This window comes from Typopeltis vanoorti, chromosome 1 (genome assembly GCF_054136105.1).
Source record: "Typopeltis vanoorti isolate ZY-2024b chromosome 1, IOZ_Tvanoo_1.0, whole genome shotgun sequence".
Lineage (NCBI taxonomy): Eukaryota > Metazoa > Arthropoda > Arachnida > Uropygi > Thelyphonidae > Typopeltis > Typopeltis vanoorti.
Window position 1 is genome coordinate 113584410 of NC_143549.1, and position 27396 is coordinate 113611805.

Below are 27396 nucleotides of genomic sequence, written 5' to 3' on the forward strand. Positions count from 1 at the left end.
GATAATTAACATAACAAAAGACATCACAAACTATAGAAAGAACTGAAAAGACCATATAGAAAGAATGAATTAGGACAGATGGCCAAATATTGCCTGGAAATATAAACCAAACGGACACCGATCAAGAGGAAGACCCAGGAGGAGGAGGAGATGGGCAGAAGCCTTTTTAACTCTTGAAAACATTACAGGTAAACAGTTGCCTAATACATTAAGCCAAGAAGAAGATTAATCAGTCATGTCATTCCTGTCTATTTTCTCTATTCTTTTCTTTATTAATGTTTCTATTAATTTATTGTTGTGAACACTGCCAAATGCTTTATTATCAAAGGCTGCCCCAGCTTTTTATAGGATGTTTATAAAGATAGAATTTCTGCATTCATTAGGAACATACACTTTCATAAATATGGATTTAGCTATAGAGGTTGCCAAACAGGGGTTGCCAAACTTCTTTGACCATCGACCCCTTCAAGAGTTTCTTGACTTTTTATTGACCCCCCTCTATTTTACTATTACGTAATTATAATAGGACAAGCAAAAAAGACGCTTATGTGAGTTTTTAGATTGTTTATTTTATAGTTACAGTGTTTCTTGTATGTATAATATAGTATATGTTATTATATTGGCTTAACGTCAAAGGGATATGTTTTTGTTTTTGACGTCCTTCTTAACATTGCATATTTGATAGGAGGGATAAATAATATATAAAATATAAAATTTAATTTAGATAACAATAATACAATCTTCCTATAGGTATATATAGGATGTACAAAACTACCAACCCTGCTCAACTCTTCAACATATTGAAGTTTAGTTCGTGAATGAATAACGATTGAATTATAATATGTATGTTGATGAATTTTAGAACATTAACGCTCACTTATATGTCGATGCGCAAAAATGAGACTGGGATCGAATACGTGCAAGTATAAGTAAATAAGCAACCACGCACGTGTTGCAATCACGCTCCCGCTGCGCCGCTGGGCGGGAACCACCAACATCCGTTTATTGGTAAATACGTCTTTTTGGCCTACATAATTGGCTTCCGTTACTATTTTCATGCCTTGCTCCATCTTACAGGTCCTATTCATGTCACTGCTTCCACGATTCACTCTTAATTGTGTTGTCAATCAGGATGGCGGTAATCCAAGTTAACCAAATTAAATATTACCTATAAAATGATGTCTTATATTTTTCTATCGACCCTAACAATGCTATATTGACCACCTTGGCGACCACTGCTCTAGAGTGTTTAGCATTTATATTGCACATTCCTGTCCTGACAGGTGTCTTCTCCCTCCAGGAGATTGACTACCATGTGTCTCCACCATGTCCTATTCTGCACCTCTCTGCTGCATTTCTCATGTGAGAGATAGGTCCAGTCTTCTATATTTTTCATCCACTCCAGTCTTTGTCTTCCTCTCTTTCTCTTTCCCTCAACAGTTCCTTTCAGAAGTGTCCTTTATAGGCAGTTATGTCGCAGAATATGTCCAAAATATCTGACTTTTCTCTTTTTAATTTCTTTCATCAGGCTCCTGTTTACGCCTGCCATCTCTAGTACCTCTTCATTTGTCTTTTCATGATATTCTCATAATTCTTCGCAGCATCCACATTTCAAAGGCCTCCAGTTTTTTCACACTCAGATTGGTGAGTGTCCATGCCTCTACTCCATATAATAATGTAGACCATATGTAGCATTTGGAGATTCTTAGTCTTGTTTTCAGATTTAATTCTCCAGATCATAGGTGGCCACATGCTGCCCATAACGTGATTTTGTGCGGCCTGTGGCAGGATAAAAACTATATTAAATTACATGTATTATTAATTTAGCTATTAGTTTTGACCACAGATTTTCTGATTATTGTTATATTCATTATTTCTAATGACGGAAACAATTTATATTCACACGGAATCAAAATTGCTTTAAAAAGATTATTCAATTTATAAAATCTACTGCTTCTCTGTGAGAGTTGTAGTAGTGGGAGTGGTAGATTTCTGTGCTCTCCAGAGTAACGCATCATTGAAAGTCGCTCTGCTCTGGTTACAGTGATCAGTTTCAGAGACTCAGTTTCAAGTATTTTATATTGTTTTCTCAGTAGTAAAATGATTTAATAAATATAGTAATTCAATACATACAACTATTGCCTCGAAAAAAATGCAGAGTTTATTTTTATTTAAGTTCTGTCTAAAAGTGTGCAGCCCTTGACTCTACCACTCATCATATATTGGCCCTCATATAGAATGAAGTTGGCCATGCCTACTCTAGATGTTAGTAGATTTTTCATACTGTTGAAAGTTGACCTTGCAATTTCAATCCTTTTTCTAATGTCATCTGTCCTGCCAATCTCTGTGATCAAGTGTCCGAGGTATATGTATTTTTGCACCTGTTCTAGTTTATTTCCTTTTATATTGATTTTTTTTTTTGGTATTTTCTTTTCTCTTGAAATTATCATGATTTTTGTCTTTTTAAAGTTGAAACTGAGGCCATACTGTTTGCTATACTTGAAGGTTTCATCTATAAGAGTTTTGAGGTCATATTTGTTTTCAGCTAGAAGAACCGTGTCATCTGCATATCTTAGTTTATTAATATTTCTGCCCCCTACAGTGATTTGATTCCTTTGAGGTTACTAATTTTATTAAATATTTCTTCTGTGTACAGGTTAAAGAGAATCGGAGAAAAGACACAGCCTTGTCTCACACCTTTCTGAACTGGGAATTCTTCTGAGGTCTCTCTATTTATTCTCAAAGATGCAGTCTGTTCCCAGTAAAGATTAGTTAATAGCCTAATGTCTTTTCCATCCATGCCTATTTTTGAAAGGATTTCAATTAATTGTTTATGTTGGACATTGTCGAATGCATTTTTGTAATCTATGAAGCAGAGGTACACATCTTTTTGTTTTTCTAGATATCTTTCTATGATGGTTCTGACTTTGAAAATACCTTCTCTTGTACCTACGTTTTCCTTGAAGCCACTTTGTATATCATTTATTTCTATGTTTATTTTTCTTTTATTTCTTTAAAGAATAACATATAGGAGGACGTTTGATACTTGATTGATGAGGCTGATTGTCCTGAACTCTTCACATCTTGTAGCTTTTGTTTTTTTTGGGAATTGGAACGAAAATTGAGTGATTAATATCTTTGGGTAGAAATCCAGTCTCATATATTTTATTGCATAATTTTGTTAGAAATTTCAGTCCTCCTTCATCGAGAGCTCTCAACCATTTTGCCAAGATGTTATCTATTGTTGCAGCTTTATGTGGTTTTAGTTTTCTGATGGCATTTTCAACTTCACAGAGTAAAATGGATGGTCCTTTTAAATCAGTCTGTTCAGGAATATCATTTCTTTGTTGTTCATTTAACTTCCTTGTGTATTCAATCCATCTTTCCATGATTTCTTTTTTATCCATTAGAATATGGTCTCTTGAGTCTCTAATGACACTTGCATGGTTTGCTGTATTTGTCCTGCTTGTCATTTCTGTGATCTTTTCATGCATTTCTCTGCTTCTGTGTTTTCTATCAAGGTTTTCTATATCTATACATTTATATTTAATTCCTTCCTCTTTGGCTTTCCAGCATTTTTTTAAATTTCTTTATTCATGCTTTTATATTCAGGTTTGTTCTTTAACACGTTCGCTGCCACGCTACTTCGGCATAGTCTGTTCCTGTATGCTGAGCAATTTCACTTCTTCAAGGTCAGTGCGATAATCTCGTTGCCGGCGGTAAGCGTCATACGAGTATACTCGTAGTTGGCTTGTGCAGAGCATATATCATCTATGAGAATACACAATTTTGATGCTAGCTCCACAAGCCAAGCATTTTCACTTCTTCAAGGTCAGTACAATAATCTTGTTGCCGGCAGTAAGCGTCATACGAGTATACTCATAGTTGGCAGCGAACGTGTTAACTTATTTCTTTGTTCCATCAACGTCAGTATTTTTTCATTCATCCAAGGTTTATTCCTTTTCCTTTTTAATTGTGGGAGCATATTTTTGGCTGCTTCATTGATGCTATTCTTGAATGTTTGCCAGTTCATGTTAATTTCATCAATTGGTGTTCTGTTTTCTGTGTGAGTTGTGATGTCAGACTTGTTAAGGGATTTTGTGAATTCTTTTATAAAGAAGTCTTTAACTTCTTGGTTGTTAAGTGAGTCTGAATTATAAGTTTCTCTTATGAATGGTTGGCTTGGTATCTTAAGTTTTATTTTGATTTTTGCAATCACTGGGTTGTGGTCCGATCCTATGTCTGCTCCAGGATATGTTTTTGTTTGTGTTATTGCATTTTGGAATCTTTTGCTTATTATTATATAGTCAATTTGGTTTCTATAGATGTCCCCAGGGCTTTTCCCAGGTATATAGTCTTCTGGGAGGATGTTTAAACAGCGTGTTGGCAATTATTAGGTCATTGGTTTCACAGAATTGAATTAATCTTTCACCTCTTTCATTTCTGATTCCAAGTCCTTGGTTTCCCATGCAAAATGAGATTTTTTCTGAGCCTACTTTTGCATTTAGGTCACCCATCATTATAATAACATCATCTGACTTAGCACCGGAGATTGCAGTTTTGGATGTCTTCATAAAATTGTTCCAACTCTTCATCTGGGTGATCTTGGGTTGGCGCATATGCTTGGATAATATACAGGTTGAATGGTTGTGCAGTTATTTTGGCTGTTATGATTCTGTCATTTATGGGCCAATATCCCTGTGGAGATTTTGCAATTCTATTACTTAGGACAAGCGCTACTCTATTAAGGTGCAAGTCACTGCCAGAGTAGATTATAGTGTGATTTTTTTCTTCTTATTATGCCTGTATCTGTCCACCTCACTTCACTGATACCTGCAATATCGGCCTTCATCACTTCTAATTCCTGGAGTAGGTTATCTAATTTGCCTGCCTCGTAGAGTGTTCTGACGTTCCATGTTACTATTTTCGAGAGATTGCTCCTGGTTTTCAGACAAGGGACATTGAGAATATCCTCCCTGGAGGGTTTGGGATATTATCTTCATATACTACCTTAGTAGTTCTTGTCTTACATTTCCCGGTTTCAAGCTCTTCTTTCCTGTAGCTATAAGAGCTGATGGTTGCAGGGGTCTCAACCACATCTCTAACTTCATATTGTGACATGGTGTGTTTCATGGTTGACAATGGATAAATACATCATGAGGCTCCAATCTCTTCCACGACGGCTGGCCACAAGTCCTTAGCTGTCAGGAGTGTGCCCTCGATGTGCCGCACATCTTGCTGTCATGTCCTTGATCAGTCAGTGTTGATTCTTCTGCCATCTTGGCCATTCCAGACTTCGTGCTTTTTACATTCCCTATTTACAGCATTCTATATTGCTGATACCCTTACTTAGTTTAGTCCGCCAGCCGAGGCGGTCTACCGGGGTGGGTGGTTTACCGGGGTGTGGCCGCTGATGTGCACTACCAACTTCTTGGAGCCATAAGTGAGAGTTGAGTGTATGTGAGGACCAGAGCCCAACATCCTGACCCTGAGATCAGTGGCTGACATCGATTGCACATTAAGAGAGAGAGAAAAAAAAAATTGGTTTCAACAAAATAGGGCAACAGTTCATACATGGCTTATATGGCAGTATCTACCATTTTGGAAAAATTGCTTTTCCACCATGATCACCTAACTTATGTGTGTTTGTTTTTTTAATTGAAATAAAACATGGAGGTAACTTATTACCTGTACATACATAACTAGGAGTATTAGGAAGAAAGAGATTGAGTTTGCTGTATTGAATATGTTGTCGCTTCAGATTATTGGCATTAGTAAGACTTGGCTCTCAGAAGCAGATGTACTAATTGGTATTGAGTGTAAAGGATGGTGAGATGCTAATGATGTCGAATAATTTGAGTCTAGTTAGGGTAGATGGTTGTGATTACAATATTAGTAACAGTTTTTCCATGTAGCAGTGAGTTTGAAGCTATGTAGTGTGAGATAGTCTAACAAGAACAAATACATGTTGTGTGTGTGGGGGGGGGGGGGGGGGGGGCTGTTGCAAACCTACCAGATCAGCTGCTAGTGATGAAATCCATTGCCAAACAAAACCTAACGAGTACTAAACAATTAATCATCATAATTATCTGAACATTGATTGGATAGCAGTGAAATCTACAAAAAGAATGAAGCTGACTGAATTTATTGAGCTGTTTCATGACAACTTGCTTGACAGCATGTGACAGAAGGAACTGATGCAAAGATTATTAGAGAGGTTATAGTGTTGGAGGGGATTTCAGTAAAAGACATGACTGGTCCCCCCACATATTGGGGTGACACTGATCATACTGTACTAATCTGGGATATGACTGAGTATATGGTTCCATTTAAAAAAGTTACACAGCGAATTTCAAATCAGTAAATTATGACCAACAAAGAAGAATACCAGGTTCAATCTCATGGTATCAGTTGATAGATGGAAAGTATTTGTAAAATACATTAATGATGAATGAACAGAATGTGTCCGTAGACTTCGAAGAATAAACAGGGTAGGAGTGAAATGGATTTGCAGTTTTATTAAGCAAGAGAATCTTAAGAAAAAAGATGATGTGGAAGGAATACCATGTGCATAAGGATGATGTCAGTTATAAAAATTATAAGGAGCAGGCTAGAAGAGTCAAAACTATTGTATGGAAAGTTAAGTTTGAGTGAAAAGAAACTGCCTCTGAAAGCTAAAGACAACCAAAGAATTATATCACTGATGTTGTAAGTAAAAGAAAGAATGAACGTGAAAGAACAACTTTCATCAATGTGGATAGTATGTTGGTGGCAGTTGCAGAAGAGATTGCTCAACAGATGAGCTCCCATTTTACTAAAAGCCAGCACCCTGGAGTATGAAACATAGAGCTCAAACCTCTCTGCACTGGAGGAAGAAAGTCAGGTGTATGAGAAGGAACTAAAGCTGTTGCATAATTTGAATATGAATTTAGCAATAGGGACACCGATGGGATATCAGAATAGATGCTAAAAGAGGGCTCAGCCAAACTGGCTGTTCCTTCCCTTCACCTAGCAGTATAATTTGATTCTCAGAACAGGGATGATTTCACAGGAGTGGCAATAATATATGATAATTCCATTACACAAGGGAGTTGCAAAGACTGACTGTCTAGCAACAGATCTATCAGTATCTCTGCAGCAGTGGTGAAAATTTTGGAGAAGTTGGTAAAAAGTCTGAAGCGCTAAGTCTGGACTGTTGGGGGGGGGGGGGGGGGAGTTTACCAACGATTACAGTGCAAATATTTTCACAAGTGGTGTCTGTAGTGTAGAATAGCATTGTTGTTCACCAAAATCACACCTCTTGTCAGGAGTCCTGGTTGTTTGTGTTGAATGTTGGCTTTCAGTTTATCCAGCATTGCACAATAAAGCTCAGCATTGATTATCCCTCCCTTCAGCTAGAAGCCCACCAACAGAATGCCTTAGTGATCCCAGAACACTGTTGCCATGTGCAAAAAATTCAAAATTGTTCCCACAGACAGTGGGAACAATTTAAAATTTTTTGCACACAGAAGATTATGGATGTGTTTGCTCTCAGGGTTAAGTGATGAACCCATATTTTGTCTCCTGTGAACTAGGTGAACAAGAAAATCCTGCCTTCGCTACTGTATTGCAACAAATTCTCCAGATACGTGTGTTTATTATTCTCAATGTCTCAATGTGTGTTTATTATTATTATTATTAGACACCTCCAGGGAATCCAAAGACTCATCGAGGGAGGACACCTGCTCTACAACTCTGTCTCCACCACTCAATCCACCAACTTACCGCAACTACACCAATGCCATCTATCGCTGACCACCACTAGTATTTCCAAAGACAGTCACCAACATCCATGCCCACGGCGGGATTCGAACCCGCAGCCTTTTGGCTGGAGAGCAGATAAGCTTACCACTCGGCCAGCCAGGCTGGCCAAAATTTTGGTAGGCACTGGTGGGATTCGAACCCACAATCTCCTGTTTACTAGACAGGCACTTTAACCAACTAAGCCACGGTGCTGATATGTTGCCTTCTACTCCTCTGACAGTTGTTGGGGCACCCAGTGGCAGCACACGTTTTGAAAGCCGAGGACATCATGAATAATTTCGTAAACAATGGACTTACTCAAGTTCGCCACTTGTGCAATTTCATGCAGTTTCACTTCCTGGTTTTCAACAATGATGCCTTTAATGCACGAAATTCAATGAAGGCCTGCCTGCCTGATGTCGGTCTTCAATGTCACCATAACCCACTTTAAATTCATTGCACCAAAAACACACCTGCTTCTTTGACATCACCTTTTTGCTATATACAGCAACCAGGTCATGGTGAATATTACTTGTTGAAGGCCTTTTTGCTTGGAAAAAAAAAAAAAGAAAGAAAAAAGAATAACTTCATAGACACTTGTTTTGGACACAATTGCACAGTAGCCATCATCTTGCAACTAGAATTAGTTGTGAGACGACAATAGTGCCACATTGCAAGGGCAGTCATTTTGAATACTATTAATGGATCTATCTGTTCACCATGTTTTATCTCATTCTCTTTCACCATTATTAACAAAAAATAAACGTGACCTTACTTTTAAGAAACTCCTCATATTTCCACTCTCTAGTTCAGTGGCTTCAAATTCTATTGTGGCATGGATATTTGTGACATGATGGACGTTTTGTAAAGATTATAGGTAATTGATTATTTTTGCCACCCACTGTGAGATGCATATTGAAGGTTTGAAGTTGTTTGGGAGAATATCATGTTTGGTCTTGAATGTAGGATTTGTGGATTGTTTAAGCATTATTCTATGCACAGTATTAAATGTGCTACAGGTTTAGTGCTCTTTTGTGGAGGGGATTAACATAAAAATAAATAAATAAAATCTCTAATCCTACCCAACCCCTCCAAATACCTTAATCACAAATGTAGATATGTATTCTAGTCAATAAAAGTTTCTTGTGTTGAATCTCACCTATCTAGAATGTAAGGAAATATAAAAAGTTTTCAAGTGAAATGGGTCAGCTAGTGTCATAAAATTTCCATTGCGAAGTTTTTTTTTTTTATGTATCAATAATTGAGTTTTATCATTCAGTAAACTAGCCAAAAACATGTGTAATGTACTGGCCTCATTGTCTTAGTTGCTTTAACTGTCAGTCTAAACCCAGTCCTATAATTGGAAACCATTGCAGTGCTAATAAGTATATAAATAGGACTTAAGCCTTTCCATAAATCATAAGCTGAAATTTAGTATAAATAGCCATTTCAAATAATTCATTTTATCCGATTCCTTTTGCAACAAACAGCACTCTTAATTATTTCATCAAAACATAGGATTCTCTTTTAATCAAGCTAGCTTAAATTTATAAATATGCAGTATTATTAATAATTGGAATATTTATGTATAAATATATTTTTCCAATAATTGATTAATTACCTTTCTTCTAGTCTTATAGAGAGGTTATAAGAAGGTAAGATATTGCCAAATTAAGGCATTACTCATTGTTTATTCATGCTTTGTTCACTGTACTTGACAATATGTACTCTTATCTTTAAAGTTACCTGTTGCGAATATAAACAATAAATTACATGATAACCGCAGTAATTAACTTCCTACTGAAAATAACAGTACATCATCAGTGCGTAGAAACAAGCAAATCAAAGAAGTGGGAATACAAAGTATACATATAGCAGTTATTGGTTTACCAATTAAAAACTGTTGCCACATGCTAGAAATTAATAATATTATTTATTTATTGATAGTAATTTCTAGCACTCGGCAACAGTTTTTAATTGGTAAACCACCGACTGCTGTATGTACTTTGTATTCCCGTTTCTTTGATTTGCTTGTTTCTACGCACTGATGATATACTGTTATTTTCAGTATGAAATATCTGTACTTTCATTTCATTAAAGTTAATTACTGTGGTTATTGTGTATGTGCTCTTGAAAATCAAATTGCAATATAGGAGATCAAAAATGTTGAAGTTTTAACTGTGCAGTTTTGATCATCATCATTATCATCAAATTCCTGATATGTACCCTAAGGAGGTATGTACAGGGTAATTTTGATAGTACTACATGAAAAAGTTACACCATTACTAATTTCCAGTCAACAGTTTTCCTCCAAATTAATCTGTCAAGATTCCAACATTATCAGATCATATATTTCTACCTTTTAAGGTTCTTTTTATTGTATCAATACACCTACTTCTTGGGCTTTCTCTCAGTCTTTTTCCTGCCAGACTGGCAAGAACACTTTGGTTATGCTAATTTTTCCTCTTCCATTTTGTTTAAGTTACCATACCACCTGAGATTAGCTCTACTAACACATTCCTGAATGCTAACAATGGCAAGTTCTTTCCTAAAATCCTCATTTTTAATATGATACTGCCGTTGATGACATCTGCTCACTCCACTAATCTCTCAGAAATCTCATATCTGTGGTCTCCATTGATTTGTGATTCGGTAAGGAAATACCGTGAGTAGACATAATAATTAAAATTATAATAACGGAATTAACTCACGTAAAATATTATTTATTAGTATAATTTTTGCCTGAGTATCACAGGCATCCTCAGTACATATATAAAGCTAATTAAACAATAACGGACAATTCCAAAAGGTGCCACCTAAGTAGCTAATATAAGATAACTAAAAAAGGTCAATAAATTTTCTAACTTAAAAAAAAAATATATATATATATATATATATATATATATATACAATTAAAAGTTAGTACTTTATAAATCAGCTAATCTTTCCTATCTCCCAGAAAGGAGATAGACGTAAACCATCGGATCCGTTTAAATTAGGAGAATGAGGTGAAGTTTCACATGTTTCTTTATAAAGCAGTTCTGTGAGGAACCAACTTTTGTGAAGGACTCTTGTCTTGTTCCAATGAACTCTGTCTAGTGTTGATGGCATGTTCTGCAAGCCCAGACTGTTCAGGTTTAAAGTATTGAATATAAGACTTGTGTTCTTCTAGCCGAATAAAGGCAGATCTTCCTATTTGTCCAAAATAAGATAATCCACAAGAGTAAGGAATCTGGTAGACACCTGGATAACTGAGATGTGGAAGCTTGTCCTTTGGAGAAGTGAGAAAGGTGGAGATTTTTCTGAATGGATGAAAGGCAACAAAAATATTTAGTGGTTTTAAACCTTTTGCTATGCGTTCACTAATTCCTTGACGTAAGGGATAGGAAGACACGTTATTTCTTCTGTATTTGAAGTGGAAGACATATAAAAACTACTCAAAGCTCTTTTGATGAAGGAATTCTTATATCCATTAGATAAAAAAAGAGGAAATAATATATTGCAATTCTTTCTGTAATAGATCGTCTGAAGAACAAAAGGAGTGGGCCCAATGAGCCAGCGTTTTAATAGTTCCTGCCTTTTGATTGGGATGGTGATGAGATTCAGCATGGATATAGGTATGTAGATGACATTTTTACTATCAGGTATGGTTCTTCTGATGAACTACAACAGTTTCTCTCTAAATTAAATGCACTTCACCCAAGGATCCAGTTCACCCTAGAAGTGGAATCAAATAAGCAGTTAGCCTTTTTAGATCTTTTAATTCTTCACCAACCAGATGGTAACCTATATTTCTCAGTCTATAGGAAGAAGACTCATACAGGCCATTATATCCATGCTGAATCTCATCACCATCCCAATCAAAAGGCAGTAACTATTAAAACACTGGTTCATCGGGCCCACTCCTTTTGTTCTTCAGGTGATCTATTACAGAAAGAATTGCAATATATTATTTCCTCCTTTTTATCTAATAGATATAAGAATTCTTCATCAAAAGAGCTTTGAGTAGTTTTGATATGTCTTCCACTTCAAATACAGAAGAAATATCGTGTCTTCCTATCCCTTATGTGCAAGGAATTAGTGAACGCATAGCAACATTTTTAAAACTACTAAATATTTTTGTTGCCTTTTGTCCATTCAGAAAAATCTCTACCTTTCTCACTTCTCGAAAGGACAAGCTTCCACATCTCAGTTATCCAGGTGTCTACCAGATTCCTTGCTCTTGTGGATTATCTTATTTCAGACAAATAGGAAGATCTGCCTTTATTCGGCTAGAACACCAGTCTTATATTCAATATCTTAAACCTGAACAGTCTGGGCTTGCAGAACATGCCATCAACACTAGAAATAGAGTTCATTGGAACAAGACAAGAATCCTTCACAAAAGTTGGTTCCTCATGGAACTGCTTTATAAAGAAACATGTGAAACTTTGCCTCACTCTCCTAACTTAAATACCGTATATTATCACGTATAATGTGAACTAGAAATTTTGTTTGAAAAGTAGCTCTAAAATGTCATGTCCACGTATAATGCGATCTGTTAATCTTGTTCTATAACATTATAAATAATACTATACGAATTAGCAAAAGAAATATTTATTTTAAAACAAAATGTCAAAATCCTTTAAATTCCTCTTCATCTTTTGAGTCATCAAACATTTCATTTATAAATTCATCTGTAGGGATTGCATCATCAGTGTAGCAGTTGTCATCGTCTTCATGCTCTCCGTTTGTTGTGCATCATCCTCGCTTTCGTATATGACGTGATCTTCGGATCCATCCATTGACTTACTTATTCCACATTTAAGAAATGAGTGTTGAATCATTTCAGATGGTATCGAATCCCATGCTTCTTTAACCCAGCTGGTGACTAGGGTGATCTCAGGCTTCTGAAAATTCCCACCCTTTGTCATCTTCACCAAACCAGATGACATCCATTCTCTCCATTTTTCATGTAAGTGATCTTTAAATGGCTTATTCAAGCTGACATCAAGCGGCTGCAAAACGGAAGTTAGATCACCTGGTATGACTGCTAGGTCTATATGTAGCTCACGTGCTTTCTCTTTGCTTGCCTATGTTAAATGCGCCCAGAACATATCCCAGACTAGCATGCTTTATTGACCTAACAAGCTACCTGGACTTATGTTCCATACTTGATCCAGCCACAATTGTACACTTTCTTCATCCATCCAACCTTTCTGATTGGCGCGAACAATTACACCTGGTGGAAATTTCATATGCTTCGGAATTTTCTTCCTTTTAAATATCACTGTTGGCTTTAATTTGGTTCTGTCTGCCATGCATGCTAGAACAACGGTAAAATGCGTTTTTTCATGTCCCATTGTTTTTATGAAGACACCCTTTTCACCAACTGAGTTTACTGTTCCATTCCCAGACATATCAAAGTACATGGGTGTCTCATCCATATTGCCAATTTGGAAAAGTTCATATCTGTGACACTTCCGTAATTTTATGATAAATTTATGGAAGGACTGCACTTTTTCTTCAAGCTGCTTTGGTAACTTCTGTGCAATTTTTGTTCGTTGTCGTAATGTTAATGCTTTGCGAACATAAATCTGTTGCACCACCCAGGCGAAGCAAGAAAAGATGAAATACCTGGTGTGTCCTTGAATTTACCATTCTTGAGTTGTAGAGCTTGAAAACAAATTGCATTTCTTTTTACTATAATGCCATCTTGTCAGTGCATCAAAATCCATTCATTTAGCTCTTCTTTGAGTTCTGGAAAGGATGCTACATCTCCACGACGGGCACGTTTCGTTTTGGGGATTTTTTCAAGACTGTCTTTTTGCTTATGCCAAAGTCTAATATTACTCTATGCTACACCAAATTCTCTCATTATTATGTTCTTCTGCAAACTGCACGACACACAATTTAAATCCTGCTTCAAAAGATGAACGTTTCTGTTGGCTCATTTTCAGGCTAGGTTTGTTTAACGAATAATATTTAAAATGAACTGTGGTTAAACCGATATACCTAACTGTGCTCTATCTATCTCACTGTGCTCTATCATTCGTCGACGGAGCTTGCATCGTATCTGCGCATAAAGCCAGTAATGTAAGTAGCTTTATGCGCAGATACGATGTGCGCTCAGTCGCCGAATGCGAGTGGGTCAAGTAGATTTGGTTGCATAGGCATTAGGTAGTATATATTGTGTGTGCAAGTCTAATAAGATGTTATATTTTTTAGGATCTGCATATAATGCGAACCCCCTAACTTTAAGTAGTATTTTTTACCATAAATTTTTTGCATTAGATGCGATAATATACGGTAGATCCGATGGTTTACATCTGTTCCCTTTGTGGGAGATAATACTTTATAAATCAGCTAATCTTTCCTAACTTTTAATTGTGTATATATATATATATATATATATATGAAATTTTTTTTTTTTTTTTTTTTTTTTTTTTAAGGAAATTTATTGGCCATTTTTAGTTATCTTACATTAACTACTTAGGTGGTGCCTTTTGGAATTATCCATTATTGTTTAATTAGCTTTATACATGTACTGAAGATGCCTGTTATACTCAGGCAAAATTATACTAATAAATGATATTTTACGTGAGTTAATTCTGTTGTTATAATTTTAATTATTGTGTGGTCTCCATTCTTTGATCAAGGATTTTATTTCTAACCCAGCTCTAAGATCCATAAGTTAAAATTGATTTGAACACTGTCTTGTATACTGCCAATTTAGTGTTTTGTCTAATTTCTTTCTTATTTCATGTAAATTTATTCAGCTGACTTCCTACTATACCAGCTTTACTAATTCTATTGTCTGTTTTCATATTTAATTTACTATCTTCACTAAAAATTGCCTAAATAGCTTGAATGTTTTACTTGGTCTATAAGTTGTCCATTCAGGATGTAGTTGAGTTTTCAATGTTTCTAACTATTTCTGTTGTCTTTATTGTTTTATTGCTGATTTTCATACCAAATTGATTACAACAGTTATTCAATTTAGTCAGAGAATCTTGCAGATTGTACTGGATTTATTCTGAAGTATAACATCATCTACATAAAGTAAAGAGCTAAGATTAACATTGCCAATTTTAATATCAGATTTAATGCCACTTTTCTTCATAATGTGATCTATATAGATAATAAATAACAGTGGAGATAATATGTATCATTGCCAGACACCTGATTTTACCTCAAACCATCTCTTCCTGTACCTCCTTAACTCTTAACTGCTGGCTTATAGCTTAAATAGACTACGTATTGCTTGATATAATATGCCATTTACATCATATTACATCATAGTGTTTTGAAGAGCATTTCTCTTATCACCTTGTCATATGCCTTTTCCAGACAACTATTTGGCCTGAATCCAGCTTGTTCTTTACCAAGCTTGCCTTCCACAATCTTTCTTAGCTGTTTCTTAAGTATATTTGCATAAATCATGCTAAGACCACTCGGCATGGAAATACCTCTGTAATTCCCATATTCAGTTTTATTTTCCTTTGTATAGTCTGGATATACAAATTTGAGGAAAGAGAGGAGTTGTTTGCGAGAGACCATTTACATTTGAATGAGGAAGGACGTAGGCATCTGGAGAGATTGCTGTTCTGAACGAGTCAGTGTGTCCCAGGGAGGATGATAGCAGGGGTGGCCTCTTGTGGGAATGGATACTTGGGAGAAGGGAGACAATGTCAGGTAAGACTGAGCCCAGTGGAGTCTAGAAGGGATAATGCTGGGTATAGAAACAATGGCATTTATATGCTGTATACTAATGCCAGGAGTATCCGGAATAAGGGAGAGGAATTGGTGGCGCAGATAGCATCAGCCTGGCCAAAAATTATTGCGATCACTGAGACGTGGTTGACAGAAGGGGATATAAAAACTGGAATAGAAGTCGCTGGGTATAGCATTTTTCGCCAGGATAGGAGGGGAAAGCGTGGTGGTGGGGTACTGCTTATGATAAGTAATGACCTATGTCCTCTAAGAGTGGAGAATTTGGAAGGTAGTGAGACAAATGATTTTGAGAGCGTATGGTGTGAGGTAGAGGTAGGCAGGACAGGACAGGATATTTAGTGGGGTGTTGCTACAGACCCAGGAGCACAGAGGATGGGGACCAGGAGATGTTTAGACAGCTAAGTTTGGCAAGTGCAAGAAGAATGATTGTTATGGGAGATTTTAACTTCAGTAGTATAAATTGGAGAGAGGAAGATGCATGTAACAATAGGGGAATGGAATTTCTAGAATTCTTGAGGGACAAATGTCTTAGGCAACATGTAACAGAGGGAACAAGAGGTTCAAAAATTTTGGATTTGGTTATAGCATCAGAAGAGTTGATAATAACTGAGTTGACGTCTCTCCCACCAGTTGGAGAGAGTGACCATATGGTTTTGACTTGGAAAATGAATAGACATGCAGGAGTATCAAAGAGACGGGAACTTATGTGGAATTATAAGGCAGGTGATTATAATAGTCTTAGACGTCAACTTCGGGAAGTTTCATGGAGGGAGGAATTGGAAGGCAGGGATATCACCAGTGCGTGGGAAATTGTGAAAGAATATTTGTTATCAGCAATGGTAAGTTGTATACCACGAGTGAAGAAGAGGGCGCAATTTGGAGTAAAGTGGATGACAAACAATATTAAACAGGAATTGCATGCGAAAAAGAGGCTATGGAAGAGATATAAGGAGACAGGTGAAGAGATGCATGAGGAATATAAGACACAGGCCAGAAGAGTGACTCGTGTGGTAAGGAAAGCGAAACTGGAATATGAGAGGAGATTGGCCCTAAGATCCAAAGAAAATCCTAGGGAATTTTTTAGCTATGTGGCCAGTAGGAGGAGAAATGACTGTGGAAGAATGATATTGTGGGATAAAAATGGGAATAGAGTGACTGATGCAGAGGACATAGTGGAATTGTTCAATGAACACTTTATTGGAGTATTTCATCCTAGAGGAGTCAGTTTTAATGCTAGGGGGATAGGACTGGTACGAGGTCTGGAGGTACAGGAGGAGAGTGTGTTTCAGATACTGAGTACTCTGGATGTCAGTAAAGCTGTGGGACTGGATGGTATTTCGCCACGAGTTTTGAGAGAATGTGCTAGGGAATTGACAGTACCTTTAACATGGCTTTTCAATGAAAGTCTGGCTTTGGCAAAGGTGCCCAGGGAATGGAAGGAAGGTAAGATAGTGCCATTGCATAAGGGTGGTAACAGACTGGAAGTGTCTAATTATAGGCCAGTCTGTGTGTCATCAGTAGTTGTTAAGATCTTGGAGAAAGTAGTGAGGGACCGTGTACAGCATTGGGCAGATGAGGGTAATGTTATCTGTGAGAATCAACATGGATTTGTGAAAGGACGCTCTTGTTTTAGCAATATGCTAGCCTTTTATAATAAAGTTACAAGAGCATTAGATGAGGGAAAGGCATATACTGCAATTTTCTTAGACTTGGCGAAGGCATTTGACAGGGTGCCACATGATAAGCTGATATTTAAGTTGCAGCACATGGGTCTGGATGTCAGATTGGTCAACTGGATTCAGGATTGGCTGTCTGATAGGTATCAGAGAGTTGTGTATGGTGGAGCAGTTTCCAGGAGGCAGAGGGTTACAAGTGGGGTCCCACAGGGCTCAGTACTAGGACCTATATTGTTTAACCTTTATATCAATGACATAGCCAGTGGATTGCAGGGGGATATTCAGTTGTTTGCAGATGATGCGAAGCTTGGAAGGATTATTAGTAATAGTGCAGATGTGGTAGCCCTGCAAGAGGATTTAAATAAGCTAGATAGATGGGCAAATGAATGGGGGTGTCAGTTTAATGCAGCAAAATGTAAGGTCTTGAGGTTTGGGAAACATCGATGGGATGCTGCATACTCTATGGGAGGAGTTATACTGGAGGAAGTAGGGGAGACAAGAGATCTGGGGTTGATGATTGATAGAAACCTGAAGTTTAGGGGACATATTGCAAAGGTGGTGAAGGTAACACAGAGGATTGCTGCTATTATGAGAAGGACACTGACCTGCAGAGATAAGAGGGTTATCATTCCGTTGTATAAGTCTCTGATCAGACCACACTTGGACTATTGTTCTCAGATTTGGTCCCCAGGATTTGAAGGGGATAAATTAACTGTGGAAAGGATACAAAGACGGATGACAAAGATGGTTTCAGGACTGTACAAGGATAGTTATGAGGATCGGCTGAGAGAATGTGGACTGCAGAGTTTGGTGGATAGAAGAAGGAGAGGTGATATGATTGAGACTTTTAAACTGTTGAGAGGTGGTTACAGGGTTGACACTGGGGAGTTCTTTCGCTTGGTTGAACAGCGGGAAGGAGTGATGACAAGAGGCCATCCCTGGAAGTTACAAAAGGAAACTGTGAGCAAGAGGGTAAGGAGTGGTTTCTTTGTGTGGAGGGTGGTTGAGCCGTGGAATGCATTGCCTGATGGAGTGGTGGGAGCGAGAACGGTCAGTGGGTTTAAGGAGTGGTATGATAAACTTTGTGTTTCTCAGGGGGGGACCTCCCCTCGATGAGTCTTGACAGACTTTGTCTTAGAAAGGACCTCCCTCGATGAGTCTTTTGACTCCTTGGAGGCCCGAATAATAATAATAATAATAATATGTATTCCTGACTGCATTCCTTTTGGGAATTTTCTATCACTGTGCTGACACTGCTTGCAGTCAGTCTTTCAATGTGTTTATCAGTCTTTCAAAGTAATGACTACAGACATCTCAAATATCTTTGTCTTCAGTTTTCATATCATCTCTGATTCCTTTTGCAGTACTTTTTAGTAGCCTCGGAATATTTTGCCACCTTGCTGATATTCATTTTCTTTGTTCTTATCAAAGTCTTCTCATGACTTTTGTTTAGCTAGTTTTACACAGTGCTTCACTTTATTACATTTTTCTCTGTATTCTCTAAGAGCACAAGCTGATTTACTTGCCAGGAACTTTCAATTTGTTTTCTTCTTTTTCTTGACTGTCTCTTTAACTTCCTGATTCCACCATAAAGTTTTGATTTTTCTATCTTTACAGACAACCTCACCATATGTTTCTCTGGCTGAATCGATCAGTGTTTTCTTAAGGTTTGGCACTGAATCTCCAATGTTTAGGTCTTGTTTTCAAATTCATTCATTTTTTCTTCAATGATGTTTGTGTGGCTAAATCTACAGTTCACTTTTGAAAGCTGCTCAACTTTTATTCATTTTAAAACTTTTGTACACACTCTTTTTTACAGTATGAAATTCAATTTTATCATGCTCAAAACTAAATAGTGATCGCTTCCTATTTCCAATCTTCTATATGCTCTTGTGTCCTGAATCAGTGGGAAAACATCACTATCAACTATAACACAGTCAATGAGACTTTTCTTATTTCTTGCATCTCTCTATGTGAACTTGTGCACATTTTTATGAAAATGGAAATGGTGGTAATAATAACTAGTCCATGTCCTGAACAGAAATCTAGCAGGCACTAACCATTATTTTTAGCTTTGCTTTTTTTCTCTAAATTTTCCCTAAACATTTCTATATGTCTGGTAATCATTTCTTACTCTGCTGTTTAGATATCTAAGGACCAACTTTTCTTTTTTCATTGTGCCAGGTGCTTCTGTAACTCCTCAAAAAATTCCTGTATTTTCTTCCTTGGGAGAACCTTTTGTGGGACCATAAGCACAAATAAGTCTCATTGTCCAGTTAACCATTCTGATATTTGCCCATATCACTCTACTTGATATTGCCCATATCACTCTACTTGACATTTAAGATTATCCTCATATTTAGTGTTGATTACTATGGTTATCCCCTCTTTTCCCTGATTGTTATTGCCAGAATATAACATTTTGTATTTGTTACTTAGAAGAATCTCACCTGTTTTTTGTCTTCTTTGTTTGAGTCACTCCTGTTATATCAGTCTGGTACATATCCAGTTCTTCTGCTAGTTCCATCTCTTTTCCACTGATGTTTCTTATGTTGATAGTACCAATTTTGAACTCTGCTAATGTTGCGTTGGGATGTGTTCTGTTTTTTTTCCTGTAAACTTTGTGCTGCTCACCCTGGTTCCTGACAAAAACAATTGGGACCTTGTTTAACCAGGCGACACTCTAGCCAACATGAAATTCTATCATGTTGTACATTCGTTTTACATTGTGCTTTAAGCCAATAAGAATACAATTTGGTTGGCTAAATTCCAAATTGCCAGCACATCCTTGTTTGTTTGGTACCCAGGTAAATAACTAACAGGGTGTACCATACCATGAGAAGGTGATGAATGGGCATTAGGTCAGAAGCCCTGGTTGGTTCTCCACATTCCTTAAAAGGTTACATATAGCTTTGATCCTTAAGCACTTTGTGCAGTTTTGTCTTGCAAATACAACATGCTAATCTTTTCTTAGAAATACAAGTTTTATTTTATACACTTACATCTCTTCAAGTCTTTATTCCAAATTTATATTTTCCATGGAAAAAAAATTAGTCTTTAGTCCATAGAATTTATTTATTTTTAATTTCTCTTGGGTTGGAGCAGTAGATTCTTGAAGTTCATAAATTCTTTGCGACAAATTTCCAAGTCTTTCACATGCCCCACTCAAAGAAGTTATTTTTGTATGTGTTTGGATAGGGAAGTTAGATAATTAGATACACACACCCAAACAATTTGAATAAAATTTGATTACAACTGAAAAATGAAGCATGGATTGGTTTCAAAAATGTAATAGCAAAATTTCTTGAGAACAGTACAAATACCAATTTCAAAAGCATAGTTGAAAATATGATCAAAAAAATTTGAAAAATTATGTCAGTTCAGTCTGAGCTTTGAAAGGTTGAGTTGTTGCTTTTTTTTTATTGTAGCTCCCAACCATGAAAGGTCTGTCTGTAAAACTATAGTACATTCATACTTTGGGTGGGCTAAGGATTTTTTCTATTTTTTATTAATTTATATATATATATGTTTTGGTATATTTAATTGATTTTTTATATTCTCCAGAAACCCTGTTCTAGAGACCAAACATAGAGCTTTCTTCAAGCCACTTCAAGCTGCCAATACGCAGGGCAGTGGTTTCACATTTGATGATGAAATTCATCTCCCACTTAAAGACAATCAGAAACATCCATGCCCGCAGTGGGATTCAAACCCGCTGTGGCTTTATAGTATTTCTCTGAAAAAGCTAGTCCATTAAGAAGAGCAGGATAAAATGTGTCATCAGAATATGAAATATGAAAAGGAGGGACCAGAGATGCTTAATCTACATGATAGCAGATTAACATTGGTATTTAAGAAAAGGAAACTGCCAATATTATTATTATTATTATTCAGGCCTCCATGGAGTCAAAAGACTCATCGCGAGAGGTCCTTCCTAAGAAACACAAAGTCTATTAAGACTCATCATTGGAGGTCCCTCCTAGGAAACACAAAGTCTATCATACCACTCCTTAAACTCATTGACCGTTCTCACTCTCACCACTCTATCAGGCAGTGCATTCCACAGTTCAAGCACCCTCCATGCAAAGAAACCACTCCTCACCCTCTTGCTCACAGTTTCCTTTCGTAACTTCCAGGGATGTCCCCTTGTCATCACTCCTTCCCGCACTTTCCCGATATAACACAAGATGTGATCATAAAAGTTCTTGAAGACATGATAACAGGATTTTTTCTCTAAAAAATATATTCCAGATAAACATTTGCTCTATATAAACATCCAATCATTTTTATTCTATATCAATTCATTATATAAAATAATGCATATTTCACAAATTTTGTAATTATCACAAACTTAGGCATAAGCTATTCTATTCAAATGCAAACTCACCTTGAAAGGTTGCAGTTTGTAGACCTTTAACCAAGGTATCTCATTGTAATGATTCATTGAGATAGTTCATTATTGTTGTAATAAATGTAAGCATGTTAATTAATATTTTTATTAACTAAATATGCAGTTTTTATGAATTCGTGCTTTTCAGAATTTTTTAATAAATATCCTACTTTTTTTCTTTTTTTTTTTAGGAACGACTTAGTCAGGCTCGTAAACTTCTTCAGCATGATCTTCATAAAACTGTATCAGTTTATCAAAAAGCAGAAGCAATATCAGATTGTTCACATAATGCAGAGGAACAAAACTTCAAAAAATTAACAACAGAAAATAGATTCAGTACAAGTACTTTTAAGTTTCCACAATGTTTAATTAGGTATTGTGCAGAGTTTTGTTTACTAATATTAAGTTTAATTTGTGTCAATAAGTCATTTAAGATATTTTTTTAGAAACCTCATAGATAGATAGATCACACCAGAATGCATGACTGATGTGATCTATCTATCTATATTATTATTATTACATAACACCTTCAGAAAGTCCAGTGACTCATCGAAAGAGGGCATTCTGCAACTCTGTCTCCACTGCTCAATCCACAAACAACCATCATCATCTACACTAGCACCATCTGCCACCCATCATCACTAGTATTTTCACAGACAATCACAAACATCCATGCCCACAGCAGGATTTGAACTCACAACCTTTTGCCTGGATAGCCAAAAGGCTGGGCCATGTTAATATATATATTATTATTATTATTAAGGGTATTTACTCAGATTGTAGATATTTTTATATTAGAATTTTACTGACTAGAACCACCAAGATAAGACAAAGAGTTTAATTAGAACACAACTAGTTTCGTCGGAATGCCGACTTCTTCAGGTGTACATACTATCACAAAAAACTGGAAACTTAGCAAGATAAAAAAATGAACTCATATAAACAAGTTAGGAACAACAACACTGGCATCTGCATAGCTGGTCTAGCGTGAGGCATTAGTGAGGGAACTATCTCGAGAATGCCAGAACTGAATTACTGCACTGCGTGAATCAGGTAAGCTATAACTTAAATTACTGTGCATGTGTGTGTGGGGGGCGGGGGGATCCAGAATTATTTCTTTTGATTCTAAGATGCGTCTTTCTAGTTCATCCGGGCATTTATGGATATTTGTAGTAAGATTCCAGTCTATCTGGTATTGATGCTCTTCTAAATTACAGTTGGCAGAGAAAAGGACATGACTGGAGAGGGTTCTTGCACGGGTTCTGTTGTAAGAGATATCACGTTAATGCTCTTCGAGCCTTAGTGAGACAGATTTATTGGTTTGCCCATGATATGGCTTCCCACAACTACAGATGATTTTATATACTCCTGGGAACTGAAGTTGGTGATGTTTTGGCTTGGGTTGACTCAGGAAAGAATGAAGTTTTGGTAGGGTAGTGAAGTAAGTTCTAATATTAAATTTCTTTAATTTTCGCCCAGTTTGGGCGAGAGAGAACTTATCCACTTCAAAAATACTTTTGAAGTGGTTAAGTTTGATTTGAAGATCTTCTTCTGAAATTACAGATCTCGCCTGATGAGCCAGAGTGGTGATAATTCCAAGTTTCTGCAGAGGGAAGTGATGAGAGGAGGCATGTGAGTATCTGTCCATATGAGTTGTTTTTCGAAAAATAGAAAATTTGAGACAATTAGGCATCATAGTAATCTTTAGATCTAAAAAGGAGAGGACACCGTTCACCTCAAGTTCCAATGTGAATTTGATGTTTTGGTGGCAATTATTCATATGATGTAGGAAGGTTTGTAAGTTCTCTGGGCCATATTCCCAGATGAGGAAGATGCCATCTATGTATTGAAGCTACAGTTTTGGTTTTAGTGTAGCCCTAGAAATTGCCTTTATCTCGAAGTCTTCAAGAAAAATGTTGGCTAATACTGGAGACAAAGGGCTGCACATAGCTAAGCCACTATGGGCAGCGGTTCTGTAATCTGTAACTGCTTTTATGGCACTCTTTCCTCCATTTTTAAGCTTCTTCAACAACCTCCAGAATATTTTGCCACCTTTTTGATATTTATTTTCTATGTTCTTGCCAAAGTCCTCCCATGACTTTTGTTTTTCTAGTTTTACACAGTGTTTAGCTTTCTTACATTTGTCTCTGTATTCTCTAAGAGCACAAGCTGACTTATTTGCCAGGAACTTTTGATATGCTTTCTTCTTTTCCTTCACTGCCTCTTTAACTTCCTGTGTCCACCATGGAATTCTAATATTTCTATCCTTGCAGACAACTTCACCACATGCCTCTCTGGCTGAATCAATCAGGGTTTTCTTCAAGACTTGCCACTCAATCTCCAAGGTTTGGTTCATGTTCTCAAACTCTTTCATTTTTTCTTCAATAATCTTTGTGTATTTTAGTCTACAGTTCACATCTGAGAGCTGCTCAACTTTTATTCGCTTTTAAACTTTCTTACATGTTATTCTTTTCAAGATGAAATTCAGTTTTATCCTGCTGAAGACTAAATAGGGATCACTTCCAATTTCAAATCCTCTGTACACTCTGGTGTCCTGCACCAGGGAGAAAACATCACTATCAACAATAACATAGTCAATGAGACTTTTCTTATTCCTTGCCTCTTCTCTCCATGCGAATTTGTGCACATTTTTATGTTGGAACATTGTGTTAGTAATAAGCAGTCCATGTCCTGAACAGAAATCCAACAGGTATTTACCATTATTATTAGCTTTGCTTTTTTCTCCAAATTTTCCCAAAATATTTTTGTATGTCTGACAGTCATTTCCTACTCTGCTATTTAGATCCCCAACAAGGACCAACTTTTCCTTTTTCATTGTGTCAGCTGCTTTTTCTAAAGCCACAAAAAATTCTTCCACTTCTTAGTAGAACCTTCTGTGGGACTATAGGCACAAATAAGTTTCATTGTCCATCCAGTTTCCCATTCCTATATTTGTCCACATCACATCACTATACTTGAGACTGCCTGCCATTCAAGATGATTAGCCTCGTATTTAGTGTTGAATATTATGGCTACTCCTTCTTTTCCTTGATTGTCATTGTCTGAATATAACATTTTATATTTATTGCTCAGAAAGGTCTGACCAGTTTTTGTCTTTTTTGCTTCAGTCACCACTATTATGTCGATCTGGTACTTATCTAATTCCTCAGCTAGCTCCATTTCTTTGCCATTCAGGCTTCTTATGTTGATGGTACCGATCTTTAACTCTGGTGATGTTGAGTTGGGGTGTGTTTTCAGATTTGTTCCAGTAGCTGACTTTTTGCTGTTCGCCCTGGTTCCCTGGCGAAAACCACGGGGGTCTTGTTTAACCGGGCGACGCCCCAGCTGGCATGAAATTTTGTCATGTTGTACCATCATTTTGTATTTTGGTTTAAGCCAATAAGAATACAGTTTGTTCGGCTAAATCCCAAATTGCCAGCCCATCCTCGTTCATTCAATGTCCAGGTAGATACTGTTATGGTTTGTATATTTTGGACTTTATAAATCTTATCTATAGTTCTTTAGTCTTTCGATTAATTGTTCTGCTGTTCCTGTTCCGGCTGTTCATTTACAGTGCTTAGCCTTAGTTAGAGCTGAATTTTATCAGATACCGTTCTTTCTGATATATTACATGTATTATTCTTGCAGACAAAGAGAATGCCCTGGACGAAGCCAAATTCTTCTATTGTTGCAGTTCTGGAGTTAGCTCCTTTTCGGAATCAAGAAAAATTTATGCGCCATCTTGATTCCTATACAAAAAAGATATTTCTGTCAGAGAGTTAACATGCAGATAATCACAAGGCATTAGAATTTATTATTTAATATACTCTATTAGTTTATTCCTTAATCAGCAGTCGTAACCAAATCCCCCCCCCCCCAATCCCACTCCCACACTTGAATTTACACAGGTTCCAACAAGCGGTACATTGGCGTGAGAAATCAGGCAAGTTTCTTAGGTATAGAAAGCAAAACATTTATTTTACACTAAGGTATTGTACACAGAGATCAAAACTTTGCTTTAGACATATAATGACTTGTTCATGAAAGAAAATCTCAAAAGTTCTCAGACATTCTATCTCATTATAACTAAATGGTCACTTAAAATGTTTTCAACAGATCAATTAATCTAATTCTCATTAACTTATCACAGTTATGTAAGTGAACAACCTTTCAGTTCCCCAGATTAGACTACAATATACCAAAATTCTATCATGGGAATAATTTAGTACAATGAACTTCTAAAAATACAACATTTAGCTACAAAGTAAAACACTATAGTCCAGAGAGTTATAAAAAAGGTCCTATCACATATACGGTTAGCACTTTCACTCGCTCTAGTCCTGCTCTCAGTACGAAAGACAATAAAAGTTTCTACGTTACTGACCAAGTGGGTTTAACATCAATCTTTGCTGATTCCCTTCGGTTAGGTTCCTAGGTCTGCTATCTGTAATTACCTCCGACTTCCTACCACTAGTGATTATGATCACGAACCACAACTGTTCCTATAACTTTAACGACACTGCTTCGACGGATAGGCACGTATGACGCTGCATAAAGCTGCGGTCTCTGCTGGTTGCATGGCTGTGCCATTGCTATGCTTGAAACGGATCACTATCTGACTTTGTAGCCGTCGTTGACCATTCTTTTAGTCGTCGCCACGAACTGCTTCCATTGGAAACCACAGTTGAGGGAGAGAGGCACCACGAAGAACAGAGGACCGAGAGAGCTATTTTCGCTGCCAAATCCTTATATATCCCCTTGTTCGCTCTCCCAACTACGTCACTGATTACTCACGACACTTAACTCTTTTTTGCACACTCCCCTATGCTTCTCTCCGAAATGCTTCCCATCACGTGGGTGCCATACACGTGTCTCGGACTTCGCATTACGATGCCCCAGGGTTATTTTCAAAAGCCGATTAGGCTAAAGTGGACTTGGCTTAAACTTTCTCCTTCTAAAGTAACTTTCACTTAGACCTTTTAGACTCTGGTATGTTATTTATAAGACAGTTTACAACTTATCACTTACAAAATTCTGTTAATAAAATATTAATACATTAAAGTTTTCACTTACACCTATGTACAAGCATTTCATTTTTATAGAGTTTTTAGATCCTAGTTAAATCCTGAATGAAATGCTCAATAACAAATTGAACCTTTCATTCCAGATTTAACAATACCCAACAGGGTGCACCATGAGAAGGTGAGGATTGGACATTAGGTCAGAAGCTCTGGTCGGTTCTTCACAATCCTTTAAAGGCTATGTGGAGGTCTCCTCTCAGTTATACAGCTTTGACCCTTAAGCACCCCTTATATAGGTTCTAATATATATATTTATTTATTAATGTGAATCTCCCACCAAGGGTTGTTAGCCTATTGTGCATCCATACTATGGGTTAGCTAAACATTAGATTAAACTGGAAACCTGCTCTAGGTGAAATTTTTCATCTAGAGAGTCGGTTCCCAACCGGTGGTACACGTACCCGGGGGGGGGGGGGGGGTACATGCTGGGCCATTCAGGGGTACACAAAAACTAATCAGTAATGGCAGAAAAACAAGTAAAGTAAACAAAATGCAAAACGTTAGTTATGGAACAATAAATGTTAAGTTTGAATCACTGCTATTTTAAAAACAAGGGATACAATTTATAGAAATGGATTTAAAAGGAGGTACACAAGTGTAAAAAGGTTGGGAACCATTTATCAAGAGCATGAATTCTAGATTACTTAACTCTTAAATATGAAACTTTTTTGAGTCCAATATGAAACTCTTTTGGTCTACTTCAGGCTTCCAGTAAGCAAGATGGTAGTGGTCTTGCAGTGAATATTAAATTCAT

The 27396-nt window shown here is 36.8% G+C and overlaps 1 protein-coding gene and 1 non-coding gene across 5 annotated transcripts in view; one reads left to right on the forward strand and one right to left on the reverse strand.

The window, feature by feature from the left end:
• Nucleotides 1-27396, forward strand: part of Zw10 (Zeste-white 10 kinetochore protein) — a 215599-nt gene that overhangs the window by 83124 nt on the left and 105079 nt on the right. For all 4 annotated transcript variants that reach the window (XM_090392861.1, XM_090392885.1, XM_090392868.1 and 1 more), the window contains one exon: nucleotides 21753-21934. In XM_090392861.1, coding sequence (XP_090248987.1) covers nucleotides 21753-21934 — 182 coding nt within the window. The remainder of the gene's footprint in view (nucleotides 1-21752; nucleotides 21935-27396) is intronic.
• Nucleotides 7922-7995, reverse strand: TRNAT-AGU (transfer RNA threonine (anticodon AGU)). Its single transcript has one exon. It is a non-coding gene; the product is annotated as a tRNA-Thr (tRNA).